Consider the following 24,593-nt stretch of genomic DNA (forward strand, 5'->3'; position numbering starts at 1 on the left):
TAACATTACCAAAGATCGTCTGATAGTGCGTTTTTAAAGCTGCACTATTGAAAAATTGCCATGAGGGATACCTTGAACCAATTCCTTCTCCTAATAATAAGATGACCTACAATCGCATTTAAGACTTAAATTTCGAAACTTTTCGGGGGTGCGCAACCGCAACTCTTCTTCTCTAACATCGCCAAAAAAAGTCTAGAATGATGCTTTTTAGAATGACACTTCAGAAAAATTTCAGGAGGAGTACCTCTTGCCCCCCCCCCCCCCTACTTCTGCGCGATACCTGCATTTACAACTAGTTCAAATTAGTAAAATGAAAGAGTACTTAAGCTTGCTGTCTTGTAACGAAATACATAATAGTAATATTTTAAGTTCCTTCTACTCACAAAAGGTTTATTTGAACATTTATGACTTTAAAATTGAGATCATTTGTCAAGGACGACAAATAAGTCTCACCAACGGACATTAGATTTTAGTGAAATCTAATTGCTGCAGTGATATTGCATTCGCTAAATCTTTCGGCTTGGTTAACTTAGGGAGGCAGTAGCCCCCCCCCCCTAATTTTCGTATGTGGCGTGTGCGAAAAGTGTTTAAGCATATTTATGAAAAATTGAACTCTCCATTTAAGAAAATCTTGCGTGCGCCAAATCTTTCATATGAATATTGAGACACATATGAGTAGCATCAACTGCCCACCTAACTGATTTTGGTAAGTAGTTTAAGAAATGCGTTAAAAAATTCATAACTTAATAAAACCGATTGTATTGGAAAATCAAGTATCATGATGCAGGTAGCTGAGAAAAATGATTAATGCCTAAAGAAGAGATTGACCACACAGAAACAGAAATAGTAATGTGCTATTTTTCATCAAAAGCAGCTTTGTTATCAGCTCAAAAATTTCTAGGAACTGAACAAAACTTACCCAAACAAACAGTTTTCTTTTGAAGTTATTTTCGGATCGATTGCACAAAGCTCGGTGTTGAAACCAGTAAATAAGAACTTTCTTATGATTTCTACAAGTTATGGAGACTGAATCCTTTGAAAATGAACGAAGAAGTAAACAATTTGTTAATGGACATGAAATAAAAGAAAGATTTTTAGACAGCTGTTGAACTGAGTAAGCGGTAGATGTAGAATAAAATTATTTTGCAGCACTAATTGAATTTCCAAATAATTCAATTAATGCAAGCGTAGGTTGAGTTACTTTATAGATAAATTTAAATTCAAACAATGCGTCTGCAGAAAATGTTTGCGACATTATTAATGAATGATTTGGGACGGCTGAAAAATGCCCTACGAATGCAAATGCAACAAATATCACATGGCAACTATGTTTAAAAAAGCTAAAACTACAACAAATGTTTAAGTGACCTTTTACGAATATCCTTAAAAAGTAAAAATTTAATCTTTGCGTTGCAAAAGTGAAAAATGTATAATGAACGAGAGTAATAAAAATTTCAAAGAGATTTTAGGAATACAGCGAACCCTTTTTCCAATAAGGTAAGTACGCAAAATAAAATCACCCTAAGGTTCAATTCCTAGTTATCATGCTCATTTATGTTTGAATTAGCTCCAACTTTTTAACATTCAATAGATTATTAATTGAAAAAAGGAAAAAATGATTCTATGAGAAAACTTGTTTCAATTACGTTTTTCAGCATCTTTAACAAAGAAAGGTGATTTGATCTTATTAGGAACATAGGTCCCCAATAAGATCATCTCTGAAAAACACGCCAAAAAGAATAATATCAAGCAAATAAAATTGTGAATCATTATTTCTTATCAATATAAAAACTTATTAAACCACATTTGATAAACTTAAAAACATTATCACAAATTCCATTTTAACTTCATTGGAAGATTAATTCATTCACACTCAGATCACCGTTTTTTTTTCCCCGTCACTCCTGTTCACAGTTTGCGCACATATGTGCAACATATACAGCGTAGGATCATATCCTCCACCTTATAAGGCTTAATAAGGACAACCATATCCCTATTGATACTACAATATACTTTTTTGGAGCTATCACATCACAGGAAAAAAGCCGGTATACAACTATTTTTCTTTTTGAATGCATCAAGTACATAAATTAGGCTTCAAAAAAAAGGAAAAAAAGAGGGGCGGGTGGACCTATTGGTCTGCCTGGCTGTATTTCGTACAGTCACCTTACAAATGAGCTAGGATTTTGTAGGAAAAGATTTTTCATCTCTTTTAGTAAAAGCTTACTTCACTTGCATTGCAAAAGGGGTTCCTTGTAACGAAACATGTGCACGCAACTCTTATTGCTCTTTTGTGATAATCAGGGAGTCGGAGTCAAAGAGTCAGATTCGGAATGATTTTGGGGTAAAGGGTTCGGAATCGTAAGAAAATATGCCGATCAGGGCTTTGTTTTTCTTTAATTGTCACTGACTTTCATCGCAATTTTTAAAAAACAGACCACCAATTGGCCTGGTTGCATGTACAAAGGCTTACTAGTAAGAAAATAACTACCATTGACAACCAGTTGGCGTAATTTTTTATCAAACTTTTCTGTAATAACTACCTGCGCCGACCCGCTAGCCTGCTCATTTTAGTAACTTTCTTTCACTGATAGCAACTGTCAGCAAACGGTTTTGTTCACCCAATTTTCTAAGCATAGAAGCAGCTTTGCAATCTGAAGAACTTTCACACACAAATAGTAATACATTTTTTACTTCGAGCTCAGTTGTAAAATAGTAAAATAAATGTATCCCAAAAAAGTTACTAATGAACATAAAATTTGTGAGCTGTAAATGAAAAAAAAAAGAAAAACATTGTTATTGAAATATATTTAAACAGTAATTCGATTTCAATAATAATTCAGAAGAATAAAATGATGTGAAAAAGTTTCTTAATAAAAATTAAAACGAACATACAATAATTTAATAAAAAGCTCCCCTGCTGAAATGGAGCTTTTTCAAAAAAAAAAAAAAAAAAATGATGCTATGACTTAAAAATAACGTTTTTTATGTAACCAATAGCTTTACACAGGTTTATTAATCCTTTAAAACCATACAATTTAGAGAATCATAGGTTTTTGATTCCAAGTACCAGCTAAGCAACAGTAAATACAGGGCCAGATCTAAAGGAAGGGGAGGGGGACAAGTCGTGGGCCCGTAACCCGGGTGAAAATGTCTGAAGGGGGGCGGCAGATTCAAGTAAACTATGGTACGAAAGCGAGAATCCGAACAATCCAATAAAATACAACAATTGTTCTTTTTTTTTTAATTTAAAGAGCGTTTGTGCAAGCCTGGTTCGCAAAGAAAAGAATAAATTGAAATTTCTTGATTACAACACTTAATAAACACAGTTAATCTTAATATCTCTACATTTAGGTTAATTTCAAAACAGCCAATAAATTTTAAATTTCTAATTTGGATAAGAAATGTAGGCAATGTAGTAACAGCTTTTCGTACAAAATTGTGCAACGCCGCATTTTGTGCAAAATGTGCCCCAGACGCATGTGTACCCGGACTCTCCTCGTAATATTTTGCCCTATTTTCGTTGAAATTTTATAGTTGATATATAGTGTAAGATTTGTTGGCTTACGATTTCAGAATTAAAGTATTTATATTTCTTAAACTTTTAACTTAACTTAGCGGTGTTATTCCCCCCCCCCCCAAATTCGTGCCACCCTGGGCGGATCACCCCCTCGCAAGAAAGGTTTATTGATATCGCTAGAAAGCTTCTTTTCTCTAAAGTTACAGCTTTCGAAAATTGAGAGTACACAATTTTATGGACATCAATTTTTTAAAAAACATTAAAAGGGGCGCAATTTAATCCTTTTCCATATTTTTTAAATATAAAAAGATTTTTGGGTAATTTTGCTTTAAAAATCGCAACTACTGTAAAATTGGATTCTAAAATTGAATTTCTAAGGTTGTATGAATCTTAGGTTTACAATGCTATACGACGCACAGTGGCCGATTTTCCCGATTTAGGTGGACAAAATTGAAGTTCTAATTTCAGTTTTTTTGTGTTGGATCTTGTTCTGACATGTCTGGAAGAAACGAAAATGACAATAAAAAGTTTAGGAGTTCGTTCGTTACTCGTGGAGGAACGCGTGAATGAGAGTTTTCGACGATTTTAAAGGCAATTTTGACAAAAATTTTATACTTATAAAAGCTCATCTCCAGGCAGACCATGGTTTAATGTACGTTTGTGGTGAATTTTCTTGGGTTATGTAGACTCTGAAAAAGCAATTCCAATTTTTTATTAATTTTTTTAACCATCTACTTGAAATCGGCGCATTTTTTCAGTCAAGTTTTTAGCGAAAAATTTTCACATCTGCGACTTCAATTGCCTCGAATCGACGAAAACCAGAAAAAACCAGAATGATTTTGCCACCAAAATTGCCACTGAAACCTCCTCTTTCCAGCCATATTAAACTTTTTTTGCGCATTTTTGCGCTAGGTATTTTATTTCTGAAATTAAGTGTCTATTGTTTTACGAAATTATGTTTAATTGTATTCAAGAAATTATGTTTTTATTTATACAAAACAACTAAGGTATACCTTAGTTATTCTGGAAAGAGAGAGAGAGAGACAATCCATATTATGTTTTGAAATTTGTGAACAGTTACCATTCTATATTCTTCCTACTTGTTATTAAAAGAAATTTCTTCATCTAAATTTTTAATTCTTTATTCAATTTTCCTCATTTTAAATAGATTTGTGAGAACTGTTTATTTTTACTACATCAAATAAATCAGAGAAAATGCTGCAATAAAAAAAATAAAAAAAAACTGTCAGTCATGCAGCATATAACTAAATATGCGAATTTTCACCATTTTCCTTGTCTATCAAGTAAGTCGTTTCTGGGTGAATGTAGGGACTAATTTCTTTATCATGTGGGGTATCATGTTACATGTATATTTCTACGCTGAATCGATTGAGACTATCTCCGTCTTCGTAGCTTGCTTTTGGACCGAGATAGAGCCAAAAACGTACGAAAAACAAAGTTTTTCGACCTGTAGCGTGCTCTAGCTCCACCGCTATTGGACCTAGAGGGCCCATCTTCGAACTTAGCCTGTTCAATTACCTAAAGAATACGTGTAATTTTTTCAGATTTTTAAATGCACAATTGCGACCTGTAGAGCGCAAAGCTGTACATACATATATACATACATATATACATACATACATATATACATACATACATATATACATACATACATATATACATATATAGAGGTTTTAACAGAGAAAATTGACAAAATGGATCGACTTACAAAAATTGGATATTTCGGTTTCAACCGTGCGTCTTCAGCAAAGTGACGTCATACATATATACATATATATACGTGTATACATATATATATATACATACGACAAAATCGTCAAATTCACCATTCGATTCTTTGAGGTCTGAAACACATTTTGAGTGTGTCCGCTGACCAGGTGCACCCCTTTTTGTAAACTCGATCAAACGCAATAAGTGAATTTCCTGTGAAAATTCGCTAAAAAAAAACACACTAGTTTTAGTGATTTTTGGGGGGGGGGAAACAAGATTTTTAGTGTTTTTTTTTTTTTTGGCGAAAAACAAGGGAAGGAAGCATTTTAAACCTATGAACTAGGGTATATTCGTGATCAGCGTAAAATTTCCTGTAAGGCAGGCTCATTAAATAATTTTGTCCACCTAAATCGGGCAAATCGGCCACTGTGCGACGTGCAAATTTCATAAAACGAATTAATTATTTAAATTTATTTCTGTTTAAGGGTTTTCTCCTTCCCATGAGGTGAGGGAGATTTAAAAAACGGAGTCGCAAGCAGGGGCGTGCACAGGGTTGGAGAAGGGACACCTGTTGGCCCGGTCCTAAGCCAAAAGGGGACCTTATATTTTTAAAAACTAGGGATGAAATATAGAGGTTAACAATATGGAGGGGGGCCCAGAAAATTTATTTGTGAAGGGACCCAAAATTTCTGTGCACGCCCCTGGTCGGACATTGCAAAATCTAGGAGTAGGTGTTAGAGTCGACAATTTTCCCTCCGACGCCGCAGCCCTGATTATAACGTTCATGTGTGATTTATTTCCATCATCTTAATGGTTTCACCTTTTGCTTTATAACGCCCGTACTCACCAGACGATTCGCCCATCAATCAGGCAGCCAAATTGCCGGTCGAAGACTTCTTCAACCAATAAGAAGACTTCAATCTATGGTTCTGGTGCCTCGTCGAGAGTCGAATAGACTGGTCAATACGTGCGCTAGAGGACCCACTCTGGACTCATACCAATTTTTACCGCTGGCTTTAGTTTCAGAAATTATAAAGTAGGTTTTGATGATCATATAGAGGCAGCATTTTTATAAGCGTTTAGTAATGGAAAGGAAAGGTATTTTCCCACATGTTTATTTATCAATTAAAACGTAAAGTTCTGTTTGCCGATTAGCATGTAATGCAAGTGGCCGTCATTAATTTCCTATTATATACTTTAAGCCAAAAATTTTTAAAAGGAAATTAATAACAGTAAATAACATACCAAAAAATATATAGATTTTTTTTTAAAGTTTTAGTAGGGTAACGGCACAAGTAACAGACAAGGGTCCAGTAACGAACAGTCATAAGTTTGGATTTAAATAATAAGAGTTTTAGGCAGGTAAAACTGATGCTACGTGACTGCAACCATCTAGTGTTATCAGAGGTGAATTTAATGAGCCAGTTGATATTTACAGGGCAGTGGTGCAAGGTTATATATGAATAGCCACCACGAGATAAGCTGGTGTTTCATGTTCATTTGAATTTAATGAGGCTTTAGTTCTAAAAATAAAGAACTTTTGCACATTTTTAAGAGAAAAAGAGAATTTTGTCTGTTATCCATCGTTTCTTCATCCTATCAGTTATTGGATATCATCAGATTTTTCGGTGTCTGTTACTGGGGTCGGACCTTTTTTTGAAATTGGGCAAACAAAAATAGAATTAACTAATTCAGAGGATCCAGAAGCAGCCAAATGTTAGTTGAGATGTAGTTGCATGAGAGAAAAGTAGTTTAAAAAGTCTAAATACATTAAAAGGCTCAGAAAATTGAGTTCACCTGAGAGCGATGACTTAAGTATATCTGTAATCCTTACTATATCCTCCATAAAATAATTTTATTTTAATTATTAATGATTTTTCATTTTATATGCTCACAAAGAATAATAAATATTTATATATAAATATTTTAGAAATTGTGAAACTATGTTTAAGAAGGAAATTAGATATAGGCTAAATGAGAGTACCCCTAACACTCAACTTTGCAACTTATAAGTAACATTATATAAGCCCGATGGAAAAATTGGATTTATTTCAAAGCATAGTATGACTGCCTACTATAACATTATAATCAATATTCTTCAAACATTTTGCATATTTGTTTTATACCACACTTAGTATGCTTTCACAGTTTTTGTTTAATATAACTGTAGTGACAAAAGTAGTGTCAATAAAAAAAATTTAAATGACGATGATAGCTATAAAAATAACTTCCGTGAAATAAAGAACATCTCTTTCCACGATACAGTTAGGTTTAATTGCTGAATAATTTTTTCTAAATAATGTTTTCTAATGTCTGTGAAAATAATCTCATTTTTAAAATTCAGTGTGCGACTATATTAAGCGTAATTACTGTAACCATAAATATATTTTAGAAGATTGCAGGTTAGTATAAACTTTTTGCTTTGAACAAACTGTATGTGGTACAGCAAACATTAAAAAAATATATATGAATAACTAAAGTAAAGAAATGAAATAGCTTTTAATGCGTAAGGCATCAACTATAGTTTTGTAATAATTGTCCTTGTAATTGCTATCCCGTGTATTTCTACAAAATTCTGAATATAATCAATTTTTCCAAAAATAATTATTTAAGTTTGTTTATTCAACGGATTTTCTAACGTTGTCTAATGTTTATTCTTCCATCATTGATTAGTAGAAAAATATTTTTTAAATATGCTCATTAGTTATGAACACATATTCAAGTGCGGAGACAGAAATTATGTCTTTTATGACTGTCGAATTTGAAATCGCATTTAAATGTGTTTTTATTTATGCATTTATTAAGTTTTTTGCTGATCATTAATTTGAATACTTAAATGCAGTGTCTAAGGGTAAAAATGACTTCATTAGGGACTATGAATTTGAATTTGCAAATAGAATTCAATATGAAATTGTGAAAAAAAAATCACTGATATGTACTTAAAGGAAAAAGATGTATAATATGATAAACTGATTCTTTTCATATTAATTATCAATTTTAGACCACATACAAGCTTAGTTGATAAAGATTTTTCTCGTACACTAAATTACTTCAACACGTTGACTGCCACGGCAATTTTCAGAAATCTGGCCCAAAATGACAACTTGATTTAATCACATTATATTATTAAACACAATTATTAAAAGCAATTCTAGTGCATAGTTATCATCAAAAAGCATAAAAAAGGCAACCACCTACCGAAAAAAATAGTGTCCGACAAAGATGTGTCGTACATGTACCCAAGCAAGAAAAAAAAAAATAAACGGCGAGAAACGCGTTATTTGTCCAGCCTGTAAAGAGCAGCCAGCCTTTTGTGTGGAAAATTGTTTTAAAAAGTTCCACAAACAATCAAATCTTATTTTATTTATTGAATTTTAATTATTTTTTATAATTGCATTTTCTGCTCGTTCTTTAATAAATTTTCTGTTCGTGCACGCCAGCATTGATTTTTTGATTTTTTTTTCCCCAGAAGCCATCTACCGATATTAGCACTGATATATTCCGAGCTTAATCGTAGCTGCACAGAAATCGCAAGTGAACAAGTACGAGATAACTCGTAGTTGGCGTCCTAGAAAAGAACGCAATCTACGAGATTTCTCGTAGTTGGCAGTCAACGTGTTAAAGGTCGAAATATATAACTTTAATTCAACGCTAGATTACATGTCTAATAAATATTTCATTGCATTTAATTTCAACATTTGACTGTGTGATATTCATTGTTTGTTTTGTTTTTCACTTAGATCACTTGACAGAGGCAGATCCTGACTTCTCAGAGCCCATCAATAATGTTACGGTAGCCATTGGAAGAGATGCTCAGCTGAAATGCACTGTTGAAAATTTGGGTACTTACCGGGTAAGATAACTACTGAACCTACCTTATATTTTCCCCAAAACTACCGAGACAATTTCAAATCTCTACTACACAGTATGGAATAAAAACTAATAACTGGTTTACCACTCGAAATCTAATTGCAAAGTCAAAATATATAGTGGTAGGGTCTGGTGGGGTAAAGTGGTCATAAAATCGCAGGTTTTCGACTTTGGTTTATAATAAATAGGGAAGTATCAACCTATCAAATATTCCAATTTTAACTATTGCACAATGTTGACAGGCTTACAAAACACAAAAATTCACCATGGCCGGATTTTTAAAACCAACGATTGATTTTTTATGAATTTTTTAAAGAGCGATGCGCAAAAAAGAGGTGTGGCCTAAAACGTCAGCAGCTGACGTCATTTCCCTGTTCCGATCAGAGCTCCATTTCCATGCCGTGTTGCGCCTACCAGGAGGTGAATAGCACTGTCTTTTTCAGCCTTTTTAAAGCATTTAACCAGCATTTTTTCCATCATGGGGCTAGGATTCACGAAAGGTCAATCCAATAACCTTCCTCAAGTAAAGTCATTCATGGTGTTTGACTTTTTTCGAAAGGACGAGAGATTTAATGTCCTAGAAGTACGGGGAGTGAGACAACAAAGTTTCACCATTGTTATTCTTTAAAATTGTACGTACATATCCGTCTATGTTTGCAGTTCATATTATTCGCATTAGTTTCCCTTATCAAGATTGATCATTTCCATTTGTGTGTCGATGGTTTTTTTATCTGAATATATAAATTACAATGTAAGAGCGCTATTCCAGTTCTTACTTGGCGGCTTTTAATGAGGCGCGCATTTTGTAACAACCCTACTGCAAGTGATTCCAGTACTAAGTTTTCGAGCAGTTTTTGCATGAAAATTTTTCGCTTTGTTGGCAATAAAAGTTGATCTGCTTTTTTTTTTTTGTGGAAAATTGTTTTAAATCCACTAATACATGTTAATTATCCTTGAGTTTTTGTGCAACTTAGCAAAAAAAGGAAAAATATATTTTTTTGCTCTTTTGATAAAAATAATAAATTTGAAAATGGTGTTCATTTCATAAAATAAGTACCTTTTTGCAGGTGAGAAAGGTCTTGTATATATAGGAACGCTTCTGGTGATAAACTGAAAATGTATTTTTAAATTATCAATTTGTAATAGTTAAAATTTGAAGATAGTTTGAATGTTAAAAAGAAAGTATTAATAGTTTTTGCATTGTTATTAAAATGGAAATAGTAATGCATCTATTACTTTCTATTTAAGTTTATTGTGCAGGGTTTAAATTCCTTTGTTTACTTGCATTTTTTTAAAAATATCTCATATGCTTATTAAACATTTATTTATGAACAGTTGTGAACATATATTTCAAACTGTATTTCTCACTTGACATAGTTTTTAATTAAAATGAAGTGCAAATTTTCATTTTCAAATATTAATTAATAAACACACTTGAAAACACTTCTTTCGAAGATCCTGCTGGGACGGAACAACAACAAATCGCTTGTGAGGAGTTTTTTTAGATGTAGATACGCATCCAGGAACGAAGCAATATTTGTAATTGATTCTACTAGCCATGACAAAGAAAATCAAATTAAAAACAATCGCAGAATGCATTAAACCCTACAGACAGCAAAGGATTTTCACTAGCCTTTTATGCGCGCTGCTGTTAGAAGGCTCTTGTTTTCCCGCGCCTTCCCCCAAAGATCGCCAAGCACTTCTTTGTCCTAGCCAACCCCGCCGCCTCGCAGCGCGGCAGTGACGTCAGTCAAAGGACTTACAAGCAAATGACGTCACTCGCGCGTGAACTTTAAAAAAATATTTAAAAAAAAAGTATTAGTCGTATCGTAAAAATTTTTTCGCAGATGATGTTCATGTATGTTACTCTATCAAATAAAAATAAAATTAGAAAATCGAATACTTCCCTAATAAATACAACAAATTATTTAAACACTTCAACTTTTTTTGTTGTTATTTTACATTGCATTATTAAAGAACGCAGTACATTGAAGTTTAGGAAAAAAAATATTGATTTAATTAGTTTTAAAACACTTTCTTTTCCCTTCGAATTTATGGCCACTTTACCCCATGGGATGGGGGAAAGTGGTCATAGCATGGGGTAAAGTGGTCATAGTTAAAAATAAAGGCAAAACCAAATTAAATAACCCTAATATTTGTATATGTCAGTTATTTTTATGGTTACAAGTATATGCACTATTATATGTGTGTATACACGTGTCGTGTAAACATGAGTAAACACATTCATATATGAGTAGATACATATGCAAGCACGTGTTTACTCAAGTATATACTTGTATACACGAGTATATAAGCATGTATACGTGATTACCTAAAGGAGTGTTGACGTGTCTACACGGGTATATGTGTGTCATGTTTATATACGTGTCACGTGTATGTACGCGTATAAACGAACGTCATATGCATGTATGTACTTGTATCCCGAGTATACAAGTGCATACCTGAGTATATACGTGTATAGTAGACGTATATACGCATATATGTACAAGTCTACATGTGGATACATACATAAGTGTACACGAGTTAATTCGTGGATGCATCCACTGCGTGTTTGTACGTGTCTACTCACGTATATACATGTATATATGGAACTTGTGATCCATTCACGTTTATATTTATGGAAGAACGATTATATACGTATGTATACGTGTAAACACAATTATGTACCTAAAAAGACGTATATACGTACACTTACGTGTATACACCAGTACATATATGATGCACGAGTATATACGCTTATGTACATGTATGCCTACAGAGTGACTCCAAGCTCTTGAGCAAAAATCTAAGGGGTGTGAGAGGGGAGGATAAAAAGCAAAGAATAATGAGGAGAACACAGTACATTGAAGAGAATCATAAGGAACATATGGTCACAAACACAATGCTGACGCGCTACATGCACACAAAGCCAGAAACTGATGGATAAAAACGGTCACAAATTTTTTACACGCAGATGATTTTACTCAAAATTTTAGTTTTTAAGAAATATTTAGAGCACTTGTTAAAAGTTACGGCTCGTAGTAGTTCTAATAGACGCATCGAAACAAAGGCGCAGCGAAGGATGGAAGATTTTCAAAAGTCTCGTTATTAAAACAGAGAGTGCTTTGTGACTGCAACGCATGTATTACAGCTGCAGGCCGCAAATTTATTCAATCGCTTTAAAACTTTCTTACGACCTGAAATGTTGTGTAAAATTGTCTTAGTGTAACAAATTTCTGACCTGTTTTGCATCCATCAGTCTTTGGCTTTGCGTGCATGTAGTGCGTCAGCATTGTGTTTGTGACCATATGTTCCTTATGATTCTTGCTTCTTATCCTCGCCTCTAATACCTTTTAAAAAATTTCCCAAGAGTTTGAACTCACCCTGTATACTTGTATATCATATGCTTGTATGTAAGTGTCTACTCGAGTACGTACGTGTATATACGTGTCTACTTGAGTACGTAAGTGTTCGTATACATGCGAGTAAAAGCAGGTATATATGTGTATAGTCGAATGTATATCTGCATAGATAAAAATACCCATATCGCGGATACACATATACGTATTTATTGGTACATTTATGTGAATACGTTTATATACGCGCCTACACGAGTATATGCGTATGCATACGTATATACTCGTATATTAACCCCATTTACTGTAAAAACAATACATATTAAGGGAAATTAATGTTTAATTTATATATGCCTTTTACTTAACAATTAAGTGACATTAGAAGAAAGATATTCGTTAAGCCTAATATTATGGACCACTTTACCCCATCTTACTGAAATTGTTCTAAAAAATGATCTAAAATATATTCAGCTGACTGCTAATGAGTAAGCGATCTTAAGACATGTAGGAAGCTTCCTGTGCCGTCAATCTGTTCATAATTCTAACAAACAAAATTTCCCAAAGAAGTTAAAAGAGGTGTTTAGATTTTTTAAATTTTCATATTTACACAAAATATTTTTTTTTGACCAAATAAAATTTTGCCAGTTTTGAAATTTTATATTCAAAATATAGTTTCTAACTTCCCGAACCTAAAATAAAATTTTCACATTCACTCGAACATTTATTTCTAAGCTATAGTCATTTATTTGACGTATGACCACTTTCCCCTATTGACCACTTTCCCCCACCAAACCCTATACTATACAAATACGAAGATTTAATTGTGTTTTTAAGAAACGTATGTAGAGCAGATGAGCTTCAGAAATTTATTTAAAAAAAATAGCAGATTCACAATCATTCATGACAACATTTATTCATGTTATGACTTTAAATGGGCTTGTTCAAATAAACGTGTACTGTCATCCAAGGTATTTTGCCTTTGAGTTGATATTTATTTCTAAGTTTCACGTAAGGATAAATTATTAAAGTAAGGCATTTTTTTAAATTATTTTTCTTCTCCTTAAGCTTTGCGCTATACTGAATTTAAAACTGTTTTCTCGGTTATTCTTCTTTAGTTTAACAAAATGAAATTAAATGGAGTTGAATCGGGCTTAAAACAAAATTTCAAAAAAAAAACACATAATTTTGTCTGTGTATTTATATGAATTGTAACAAACATGACATAATTCTATACTAAATTAATTAATTTCGATAATTAAATCAAAACATTTTCAACTCATTACTTTAAAAAGTGCATTTCACATTTTTATTGCTTCTATACTAGAAACTGCATTTTTAAAAGAAAAAGCATACGGAATTTTTAAATGTAATGTTAAAATATTTAACACACGGAGATAAAAGGACATGGAATTTGGATATTGACTTACTCACGTTATAAGTAGTAGGCGATGATTTCATGTTACCCAATACGTATATATATAGATATTGGTTGTATGTGTGAGCTTTGTAGTGCATGTAAAGAAAAAGTGAGAATATGTATAAATTATAATAAATCATTTTTTGCAGGCGGCATGGATCAAAGTGGAAACGAAAGCCATTTTAACAATTTATCATCATATCATCACTCGAAATTATCGCATAAGTCTAAGTCATAGTGATAACAGAAATTTCATCCTGCAGATTCGAAACGTTCAAGAATCAGACAAAGGTGGATATATGTGCCAAATTAACACTGCACCGATGAAAAGTCAAGTCGGATATCTTGATGTCCTCGGTAAGAATTTCAGAAAATGTTTCATAATTTAGAAATGTTTACTGACATTTATCTTATGGGGCATTAATATATAATCATATTTCCAATTTCGTGAATTTACTTAGAATAAAAGCTACTTTTACAGCAATGCAAGACGTTTAACGTTTTCAAAAGTAGCTGGCTGAATCCTACAGCGCAGCGAAACTATTTTAAAGAAAAAAATCCTGTAATATTCTGGATGTCGTTAGGTTTGTGTACTTTTAATACATATATGTATTTTTGTTGCACAATATGTATTTGAATTTTAAAAAACGACTAAGGAACAGATAAAAATTCAAAAAATGAGGGGAATGGAGCAGTTTATCAAAAACAAAAAGGTGGGGCAAAAGATAGAAAATAGCTTTTGAGCAGTGTTTTTTAATTAGAACACATTTTATTTTTAATTTATTTTTTTTCTTTCATTTCTAAAATGGTTTTTAAATGATCTACAATAATTGATCTAAAAGGAAATTGCTAAAACCTTACATTTACTTAGCATAATGCTTCCTTTTCTTTCTGTAATTTATTTTTCTTTTAAACCTGTTTTCTTCTTGGCTGTTAAAAATATCTATATCCGCATCAGCTTTTTTCCAAAGTGCATATCATTTACGCATGGCAGAAAGATATCGTCAATAGTTTCAGATTTTTTAATGCGTCAGGCGCAGCGTTAATTGACACAGTCAAACTGATAACGCAATTTTGAAAAATTTGGAGGCAATCTTAGGGCGATTGTAACTGGGAATAACTTATTTTTTCAAGTTTTTATTTATTTTTTATAATTATTTATTTACTCAACTGTTAATTTTTTCCAGTTGTCGCATTATATTTTTTACTATCGAAACATCGAGAGGCTGTTAGGTAGGAGAGGAAAATGATGCGCATGTGAACAATTCTTTTTGTTTCTTTATTTTGAAAAAAATATTATTAATTTCAAGAAAAAAATGTCCGCATGATTGAGTAGTTTTTTTATTCGTGTCATAGAAGATATTTAGATTTTTTAAAAAATAATTTATTTACTTTATGGAATTTTTAAAACATGTTTTCAGTTTATTTATATGTGCCCATATATGAGGGCACATATGAAATAGATTTAAAAAATACTAATAAAACAGTAAAATCATCTTGTTTCAGAGAAAAACTCTAGAATGTGAAACAATTATACCAATTACACAAAAGAATTTTTAACCGACACTATGTCAATTTATATTGTTCAGTAATGTGTCGATAAGGAAATATTTTTTCCAAAATATACAAGCTTGGAAAGAGTCAAATTCTAAGGTTTCGTAGCCTGTTCTGATCACTGGATAGATAAGAAAAAACTTATAACACTACATAGTACAAAGAATATTTTGTTATGTAAAGGTTAGTCTTACTATACCTTGCTGTTCAGCTTTATACAGAGCACGATAATGTTTTCGGAATTATTTTAAACTTAAGTTTTCAATTAAATTAAAATATTTTGTCTTTTAATGTTCTGTAACTGTTCTATAACAATGAATTTTTGACTAACTACTTTGTAACAGAAAAACATAAATAAATAAATAATAAAAAATCTTGTTTTCTGCATTTTTTTTTTTTTTTTAATGCTGTCCCCTTCAAAATATTTTTTTAACTGTTTTCCATAATAGTAATTTTTCCTCTGTTTCGCCATTGTAGTCTGACAAAGGCAATAATAAAGCAGTGAGCTGCTTCTTGTCAAATCTGTACATTAAAGCATTATTCATTTTTTTTTCAAAAAAATTATCAAAGGTGACGCGTCATTTGTATGTCCATACTAGGGTTCATAAAAAAGCCTTGAATGACCGATTGAGCGATTTGAATCTCCATAATTTAATATTCAGAATCAATTAACGAAATTTATCACAAAAGATATTATATTAGTGATTACAGGGCTTTTGGGTTAATGTGCGGTTCTGAATGACTTTCGTTATTCTAATCTGAAAAATTAATGAGTAAGTAAAAGGATGAAATATCGACTCATCTGAAATAAGACTACACTAGTGATCAATTGACACCTCATTAGGATAGAAATTTGACTTTTTTTAATTCAGCTTTGCAAGCCGAAGGCTCTCCGTGTCCTCTAGGTGGTGTGGTTATCTAGGTTAGGGTGGTTCAAAAATACATGTAAAAAAAAAGTTTTCCTAGATACCAGGACACCCCTCAATATTTTTACTCTTGTGGATAGCAATATACTGGAAGAATTTCTGCTTCTTATTTCAACTGAAAGAGGGTGCTCACCCCCTTCCCCCAAACTTCCAACGTATGGGGAGGGAGGTTAAAAAAATGCATTGAACTGAAAAAACAGTGCTACACATTATAATATACACTAATAATATGCATATACATTGCAATAAAATAATCATTTACAAAAAAAACAGCTGGGAAAATTGAATTTTTCGACATTTTTGCCATTTTCTATGCTACGGCTAATGTTAAATTGAGGGGTCATTGAGCACCGTGTAAGAAGTTAAAATTTTTACAGTATAATACTATTAGTTAGTGTAAAAAAAAATGGGGGATGTCCTGGGCTGTAGGTGAAAAAAAAATTTTTTTAAACCACCCTAATATAGGTGTTTTCAAAGAATGATATGAAAGTATTTTTGGGAAAAGAAAGTTTGTCCTGAAAAAGTTTATGCACTTTTCCTTTAAGTAAATACAGTGGAACTCGCTTATAACGAGCCCTGATTTAACAAAAACCCGGATTTAGCGAGGAAATCAGAAATAACTGGTTGGTACAATGCTAAGTCTATGGGAGCATAACTCGCTTTTAACGAGCAAACCTCGTTTAAAGCGAGCATTATTTTTGCGATTCATAAAATTTCTATTGATTTCCAGCTTAGCTTAGCCTTTTTTGGTAAATTTTCCAACCAACTGAAGCTAGTGATTAACCATAAATCCTGAGAACAAGCAATGACAGCAGTTTTTTAGTTTGTGGAGTAAAGAAGCATTTAATGTGTGTGTGTATGTATATTCTTCAAAAACAATAATATAAGAAAGAAACATTCAGACCGTTCAAAACAAAGTAACCAACTTCTTTGGAACACAGGGAAGGTTTTCTAAGGTTTTCTTCATTTTTAAAATGAAGAAAAAAAGGAACTAGAATTGATTTTTATGTTTTTTTTTTCATGAACACGTTTTTTACGAGCAGTAGGTTATAACAAACAAATATCGCGGTCCCTTTGCGCTCGTTAAAAGCGAGTTTGAATGCACTGAAATATACATATTTTAACCAGATTTAAATACGAAATTAAAAAGAACTGCAGTACAATTTTCATAAACCACAAAATCTCACAACACACTACCCGAAAATGACTACACTAATAAGTTTTCTTTTCTCTCATTCATTCAGACATTCTCAGACATTCGAATACATAAGTATTCAAGTTTACGAGCACATAGAAATGTGTATTCATTAAAACTACCTAAAAGATTTACTACCGAACAAATCGTACAACACACAACCAGAGTACGGATGTCCAAAGAAAGACTTCACAAAGTGACAAAAAAAAATCAAGGAAAAGCTCTCGGGAATTTTTAATGCTCTGAAATGTTGTTGATTTAAACCATGTGTAGTTCATTCCGATCTCTGCACAAGTAAGGGAATGTGGGGCAAAGTGAAATAGCGGGGTAAAGTGAAATGGTGAAATAATTACTCTGTTTTTAACGCCACCTATCTAGTAATATTTTAACTATGTAGTAATGCATGTAGTATGTTCCAGTCAGGAAAAAATTACCCCTGAAAATCAAAGAACATGATAACACCAGCAAATTTCAAAAACTGATACTTGTACTGTAATATTTTGTCGTAGAGAAAGTGAGCCAAAAACGGGCCACCTCTTTCATTTTCTACCTACTGATTTACCTGTTCACGCTAAAGGGATAATTTTAGTGCCAATAACTCTTAAAAACATTCATGAAGGTGATCCTAGGGTTCAAAAACCATTACACCAGTTTTAAGTGTTTTAAAACTTCATGATTACGAAAAAAGGCAAAATCACGTTTTTCAAGAAGCGGTCCAAAAACGGGCCACTTGAGGAAAGACTATTTTATCTCCAAAAAAAAAGGAAATAAAATAAATAAATAAATTCCCCCCCCCCCCCCCAGTGCCTGACCGCGAGATAATTTAAATCATTATATTAAGACAAAACTTTCAAGTATCGAAAACAGCGTGGTCTAAAAACGGGATAATAATGGTGGTTTATAAACGGGTTAGCTCGTTTTTGACCACTATCGGTAGCTCGTTTTTAGACCACGCAGTACTTTTAGTTTATGATGTACTAAGCCATCACTAAAAAAACAGCTATTTCAAATCAAGTGAACTAAAAGAAAGCTCATATAATCTACTTTGTTTTTCGATGAAAACCACTTTTTTCGCTGTATAAATTAGAAAGATATAAATTAACTTGTGCAAGCTTCGAAAAGTTTTGAGTTCTTCAAAAGCGAGTGTTTCTTGTAAAACAGTTCCTGAGAAAGCACGTGCTTTAGCAATTAAGGTCATTTGCTCACTACGCTTTTGCCTCTTCTTGTTGATTCATTCGGTTCCATTTTTGCGACTGCGCACAACCCCCTTCCCTCATTTTCAGTGAGTGGCCCTTATTTAAACCACATCCTCTAAGTCAAAAATTATTTTTGTTGTTACTAAATAATGAAGTTTTGGTTATTAACATTTAAAATATTAATTGAGACTTTCTAGTATTCGGTGCAATATTTATTTGTCAATGGGGGAGGGGGTAAGCTTTTTTGTATTTCAAATGCTTTTTACAGTTAGTGAAGTGCATGCGTGCGGAGCAAAGTGGATGGGGCAAAATAGTTCATTTCATTTACTAATTCAATCTTTTTTCAAATCACTTACGTATTTATTTTTTAATTATTTCGTTTCCATTTCTTTATTTAATAATTCTCTTATTTATTTATTCATTCACTAATTTTCCTATTCATTCCCTATTTTATTAACTGATTTCTTTTTCTCATTTATTAACTCATTTTTTTTTTTTTTTGCTTTATTTCCTTTTTATTTATTCATTTATCATTTTATTTACTCATTAATTTGATCAAAAATATCTTTAATAATCAGATATAAAATATTTCATTAGAAAAATATTTTATTTTTCACTTTGCCCAATGAAAAAAAGTGGAAAATTTCCACCTTTCTCTGGAGGTACAAATTAACTGCCATAAATGAAAAATAATGTTTCAATTCAAGTTATATTATAAAATTTATCGTCTTTTCTTAATGCACCGTAATTTACAAGAAAAATTTCCAACTTGTCCATTTTGAAAAAAAGTAAGTAATCTAAACTATTTCACTCTGCCCCGAAATTCCCCTACAGTTAAGAACAAAAAGCATGCTTTATGTCGAGAACTTTGAAGGTTCATTTCTTCACTTTATTGCTTCATTGATGATTTTAAACTAATGTGTGGACAGTGATATTGTGCGTAAGGTTGTGCAGTATATAATGTAATAAAATCAAAAATTAAAGATATATGGATATTATTTTCGAAGCGGAAATTAAATTTGTATGTTACCATGGTTGCGTCTTTTACTCCCTTTAACTGTTTTGTTACTTTTTTCTTTCTTTAATATTTAAAAAAAGATCTTGTTTTGGTGATCAATGCTTTTCTTTTATTGAAAAGGATTTAAATTAAAATATTTTAATTGTTGAAAAAAAGTCATCTGCTTTTATTTTCTTAATTTTTATGGAATTACGTTCAGTAAATTATTAAAATATTGAATCACAATCTTCTTTTTACAATAGTGTTTAGTTTTGGGAAAATGTCATATTTTGCGTTTTAAGCAAGGAAGACAAACTTCATCCCTCTTTTAAAATATTTCTAAGGCTTTTGCTGGTTTCTGCTAAGCTACTTTAAAATCTGTCAAAAATATGAAGAGATCTTGAAAAAAAAAAAATTAACGCATAGTATACGTTATCTATAAATATACAGACGAACCAAACAACCTTAATATAACTACGAGCAAAGCCATGCTCTTTTCTCATTATCATTTGCCAGACTAGACTCTCTCTCTCTCTCTCTCTCTCTCTCTCTCTCTCTCTCTCTCTCTCTCTCTCTCTCTCTCTCTCTCTCTCTCTCTCTCTCTCTCTCTCTCTCTCTCTCTCTCTCTCTCTCTCACACACACACACAACGAGTATCGGGATCGTGGTTCGATTTGAAGTCTGTCACATAATTTTTTTTGTGACAGAGTGTATTTAATGCTGTGTTGTTGATTCAACTTCACTTTAAAGCTAGAAAATCAATTTCATATTTTCTGCAGTAAAAATATTATCCAAAAATAAATTTAAATAATTAATTAATTACGAAAAAATATTAAAAGGTATTTCTTTCGGAGGGAAACAGTTTTGAAAAGATCAAGTTTTGGGTGACTACGCAATCATTATTTTATAAGCTACCTAACACCAGGCATAAATTTAGTAGAAGAATTTGAAAACTTAGAGTAATTAACGAAGATAATTCACTTACGTATGACACCAAGAGGAAAATATTCTTATATAATTTGTATCTGCAAAGAAAACGCAATAAAAATATATCTAGTTTAACGTAACTAGTATAACTATCGTCTAAGCAGGAGAGTAATTAGCTTTTATAAAGCGTATAACGTTTAGTTAAACTGTTTTTTCAAGAAAATAACAATTTTGCTTTTAGTAACAAGAACGTTGTTTCTATTTGTTTCCGGAAATAATGATACGTTTCTTAAGAAACTTTCAAAAACTTGCGCTGAAATAATGATCGATAATTATATAAAATAAGTAAGCTCTGTAGATAATTATCTAAAATATTAAACTCTTCAAAAAATGCTTCCAATGCTGCTCTTATACACAACTTTTGAAGTAAGAAACATAAACTTTGCTTGTAGATTTTTTTACGACTTAATACTAAACGGTACAGTTAAATCATTCCTGTTAAAAAAGAGAAAAATTATTTTTGCGATGCATGAATAGCAAAGCTTCATAGTTCTATGTATTTATTTATTTATGTTTTGACATGAAAATGACCGTTTCTGTTATAATTGAACATAGGGGAAAGGGTGGCACACTTAAACAATTTTTTTCATTCATTTATTTTTCAAAAAATGTTATCTATTTCTCAGCGCAAAAACGCCCCCATGGTTGGTTAGTCTATTCTTAGTGTCACGGATTGTTTTTTGATTTTTTAAAATTTATTTCTTTAATTTCTGCTATTTAAAAAAGAAATGTCTTCAATTGTTCACATGCGTCCCTATAGGGGGGATAGGGGTGATCAAACTTGGTGCGAACAAGAATCGAACATGCGAACAAGATTTTCAAATGCAGGACAAGTATCATGTTTCAAAGAAAATCTCTTTTATAAGAAACATTATGCGCATATACCAACTACATTGAATGTTTTACAACCTACTGTGTTGATTTGAGTTGTGCAGTAATTTTTATTAAGAAAATATGTGTTTTTCCGAAATATATTACGCTGCTCACTGTCAAATTTTAAAGTCACGTAGCCTGTTTAAAGACAAGAAAAAAAAACTTATAAGACTACATAGTACAAAAAATATTTTATTATGTAAAAAATACTTTTGGTATATATTTCTTTTCAACTTCATACAGAGTATGATAATGTATTTAAAAATTATTTTTAACTTCTGATTTGAGTTAAATAAAACTATTTTGTATATTTTTATTCTATGTGTTATTATAATCCTAAATTGTTGTCCATCTTTGTAGTAAAAATAAATAAATAAATTTTTAATAATAATTATTATTAACAATAACTTTACAAACTGATTATAGAAAAATAATAGTTATAAATATTTACATATTTTTAACACATTTAATACTCTACACTGATATTAATATTGCGAAGAAGATATGGGAACTGTTCACATGTACCCCTAGATGTTACTCGTATATTCACAAGTGCCCCATCATTTACCTTAAAAATAACTCGCAAAAATAAAGAATTCTTATTTTAATATATTAAATGTGAACACTGTTACATTATTACTAGAACATTCATGTAATAGTTTGCAAGAATTAAGTTTGGCTTGTCATTTAGTTTAAAATATGCTACCACGTGACAGTGAAAATATGATATACAGCACCTGCTAAAATTAAGTTGTCCCCACAGAAATATAAAATGGCTCATTGCTCTAAAAGTTTGGCCAAGAGGTAGGACTAGAACTCTTATTATATGACAATTTTTCAAGATTTTTTTGCGAATTTATCTAGTCAAACAAAACATGTTCATATGTGCCCCCCTTTCCTTACTCTTTTTCTTAGCATCACGATGATGCAATCTCTTGGCGATAAATGAGACTAAATAAATCTTTTAAGAGTAACAATCTGAAGTTTTATAATTCTCGAATTAATATTTCTCCTGAGTTTTAAAAATTCGGTGTAAAAATCATCTCTACAATGTCAACGAAAAAAAATAGACTTTTAACTCTATATTTAATGCAAAAAAAGCTAAGACTTTTGCCAGTTTCAAAGATTTTTATTCTTTAATTTCCCGCAATGGGATATCATTGGGCAACACCATGTATTTAATGAGAGTAATTGTAAATACTTAATTAAATACATTTTTGAGGGGCGGGGGGAGAGGGTGAGCAGTCGAGCAGTTTTCTTATCTTAAAGCTGCCAAGGGATAAAAAGGAAGCAATTAAATCGTGAAAACTTCTCCGCTTTTGCTCCGGTATCAAGCAGTTCCTCAAGTCTTAATTAAAAACACAACAAGCATAACGAAGTACATTTTCCATAATAAAACTAATTCTTTTAACACACTTACTGTAAACATTAGGGGAGACCGAGTCCAGTTGATACAGAAGTAAGTTGATACAAGGGTATTTATTTTTCGACTACGTATGTGCTTTGAATCATTGTGGAGTAAGCAACCAGCTTATGTTCATCCGTCCTACGTAAGCAAGTAGAGAACGCGTCTTTTTTTTTTTTTTTTTTTTGTGAGTTATTCGTAAAGAAACGTTTTTGAGCACAAAAGCAAATTTTTATGATTTGTTTTCAACCGTCGCACAGTGGAGTATTTGACTGAAAATCCTGGCCAAAAGTCCAAAATTAAAAATTTACCCGATTTTTATGAAAATTTATTCCATGATAGTTGACTAACTGGTGCATCGATCGGCACCTGTTTTGGAAACTTGAATCACATACAATTGCTCATAGCCTCAGTGAAAAATGAGATTTCTATAAGAATTTTCGCTTTTTTGTTACGTTTCAGCTTAATTATTACGTTTCAATGTAGATTTTTTTGTGGCTTTCCAAATGAATGGAATTGAACCAAACCAATTTTACGGTATAAAGAAATGTCAGGGCTTAGTGCTAATTATAAATCAAAGTAAATATTTTTATTTTCTTTTAGTGAAAAAAATAAAGAAAACTTGGTACGTGAGATTTTTAAAGGCTTTTCGCCTTAATTTATAACTAGAGAAAGCTTTTTAAATGGGTGTCGGGCATGGTCGGGCTGTTTTGAAAGTTGCATCGTATTTGGCAAAGTCTCTAGTGCTAATTTCAGCAAAAAAATCTTCCGCCTACAACTGCCCTTTTTTTAAATGATTTTTTTAAAAAAAATCCATAATCCGATCTTTTTGTGACAAGTCATGATTTTAAACTGAATTTACCTACAAAGATTTAATAAATTTGCAAAAAAGTTATCATAAGTACTACTGAATGAAAAGATCGACATATTTGAGCGCACAAACAACAATAAAATTTCAGACACGAGTTTCATGGTTATGAGAAACCGCTTCATCAATGTGTAAAGATGTAAGTTATGGAATGAGAATCATCCAATTAATTTCGAAAACGCTTACCTTTATGCATCGCTAAAGATATTCACTGCACCCCTAAAACATGTGTTTGCCTTCAGTTATGTTAATTTTCTCATGTACGTTAATGAGTTAATAAATTAAATTATTTTGTGATCTCGCTAAGAAAATTTGCTCTTCCTTAAAATTGAGACAGATTTTAGATAAAATAAATAAATATTTATATTTTTTCAGCTCATTGCTGCAAATAATGTGCCGGGGGAGGGGGTCTTTCCTCCTTATACGTAGAAAAAAGGGGGAAATCCCCCCCCCCCCACACACTTGCTAGCGTTAGGAGACGATTGTAATTGTCTCCTAACGTTCCTGCGCTAGCGAGCTGTCCATATTTAAGACATTTTACCTACTCATTGTGAAATTAAAGTTATATAAAATTTTAGTTCCAAATTTGTTCGTACAATTTTTAGCGGGACACATCACACGATGTAAAACTAAGGATCGACCCAAGGTACGAGTACAATATATACAATTCAAAAACAAAGAGCTTTTGAATATCCATTT

At 31.9% G+C, this 24,593-nt stretch overlaps 1 protein-coding gene across 1 annotated transcript in view; it reads left to right on the forward strand.

Annotated features, from left to right (window-relative positions):
* The window catches only part of LOC129231351 (lachesin-like), a 283,555-nt gene that overhangs the window by 186,998 nt on the left and 71,964 nt on the right, over nucleotides 1-24,593 (forward strand). The window contains exons 2-3 of the mRNA XM_054865643.1: nucleotides 8,992-9,104; nucleotides 14,044-14,251. Of these exons, the coding sequence (XP_054721618.1) occupies nucleotides 8,992-9,104; nucleotides 14,044-14,251 (321 nt within the window). The remainder of the gene's footprint in view (nucleotides 1-8,991; nucleotides 9,105-14,043; nucleotides 14,252-24,593) is intronic.

This window comes from Uloborus diversus, chromosome 10, assembly GCF_026930045.1.
Source record: "Uloborus diversus isolate 005 chromosome 10, Udiv.v.3.1, whole genome shotgun sequence".
Classification (NCBI taxonomy): Eukaryota; Metazoa; Arthropoda; class Arachnida; order Araneae; family Uloboridae; genus Uloborus; species Uloborus diversus.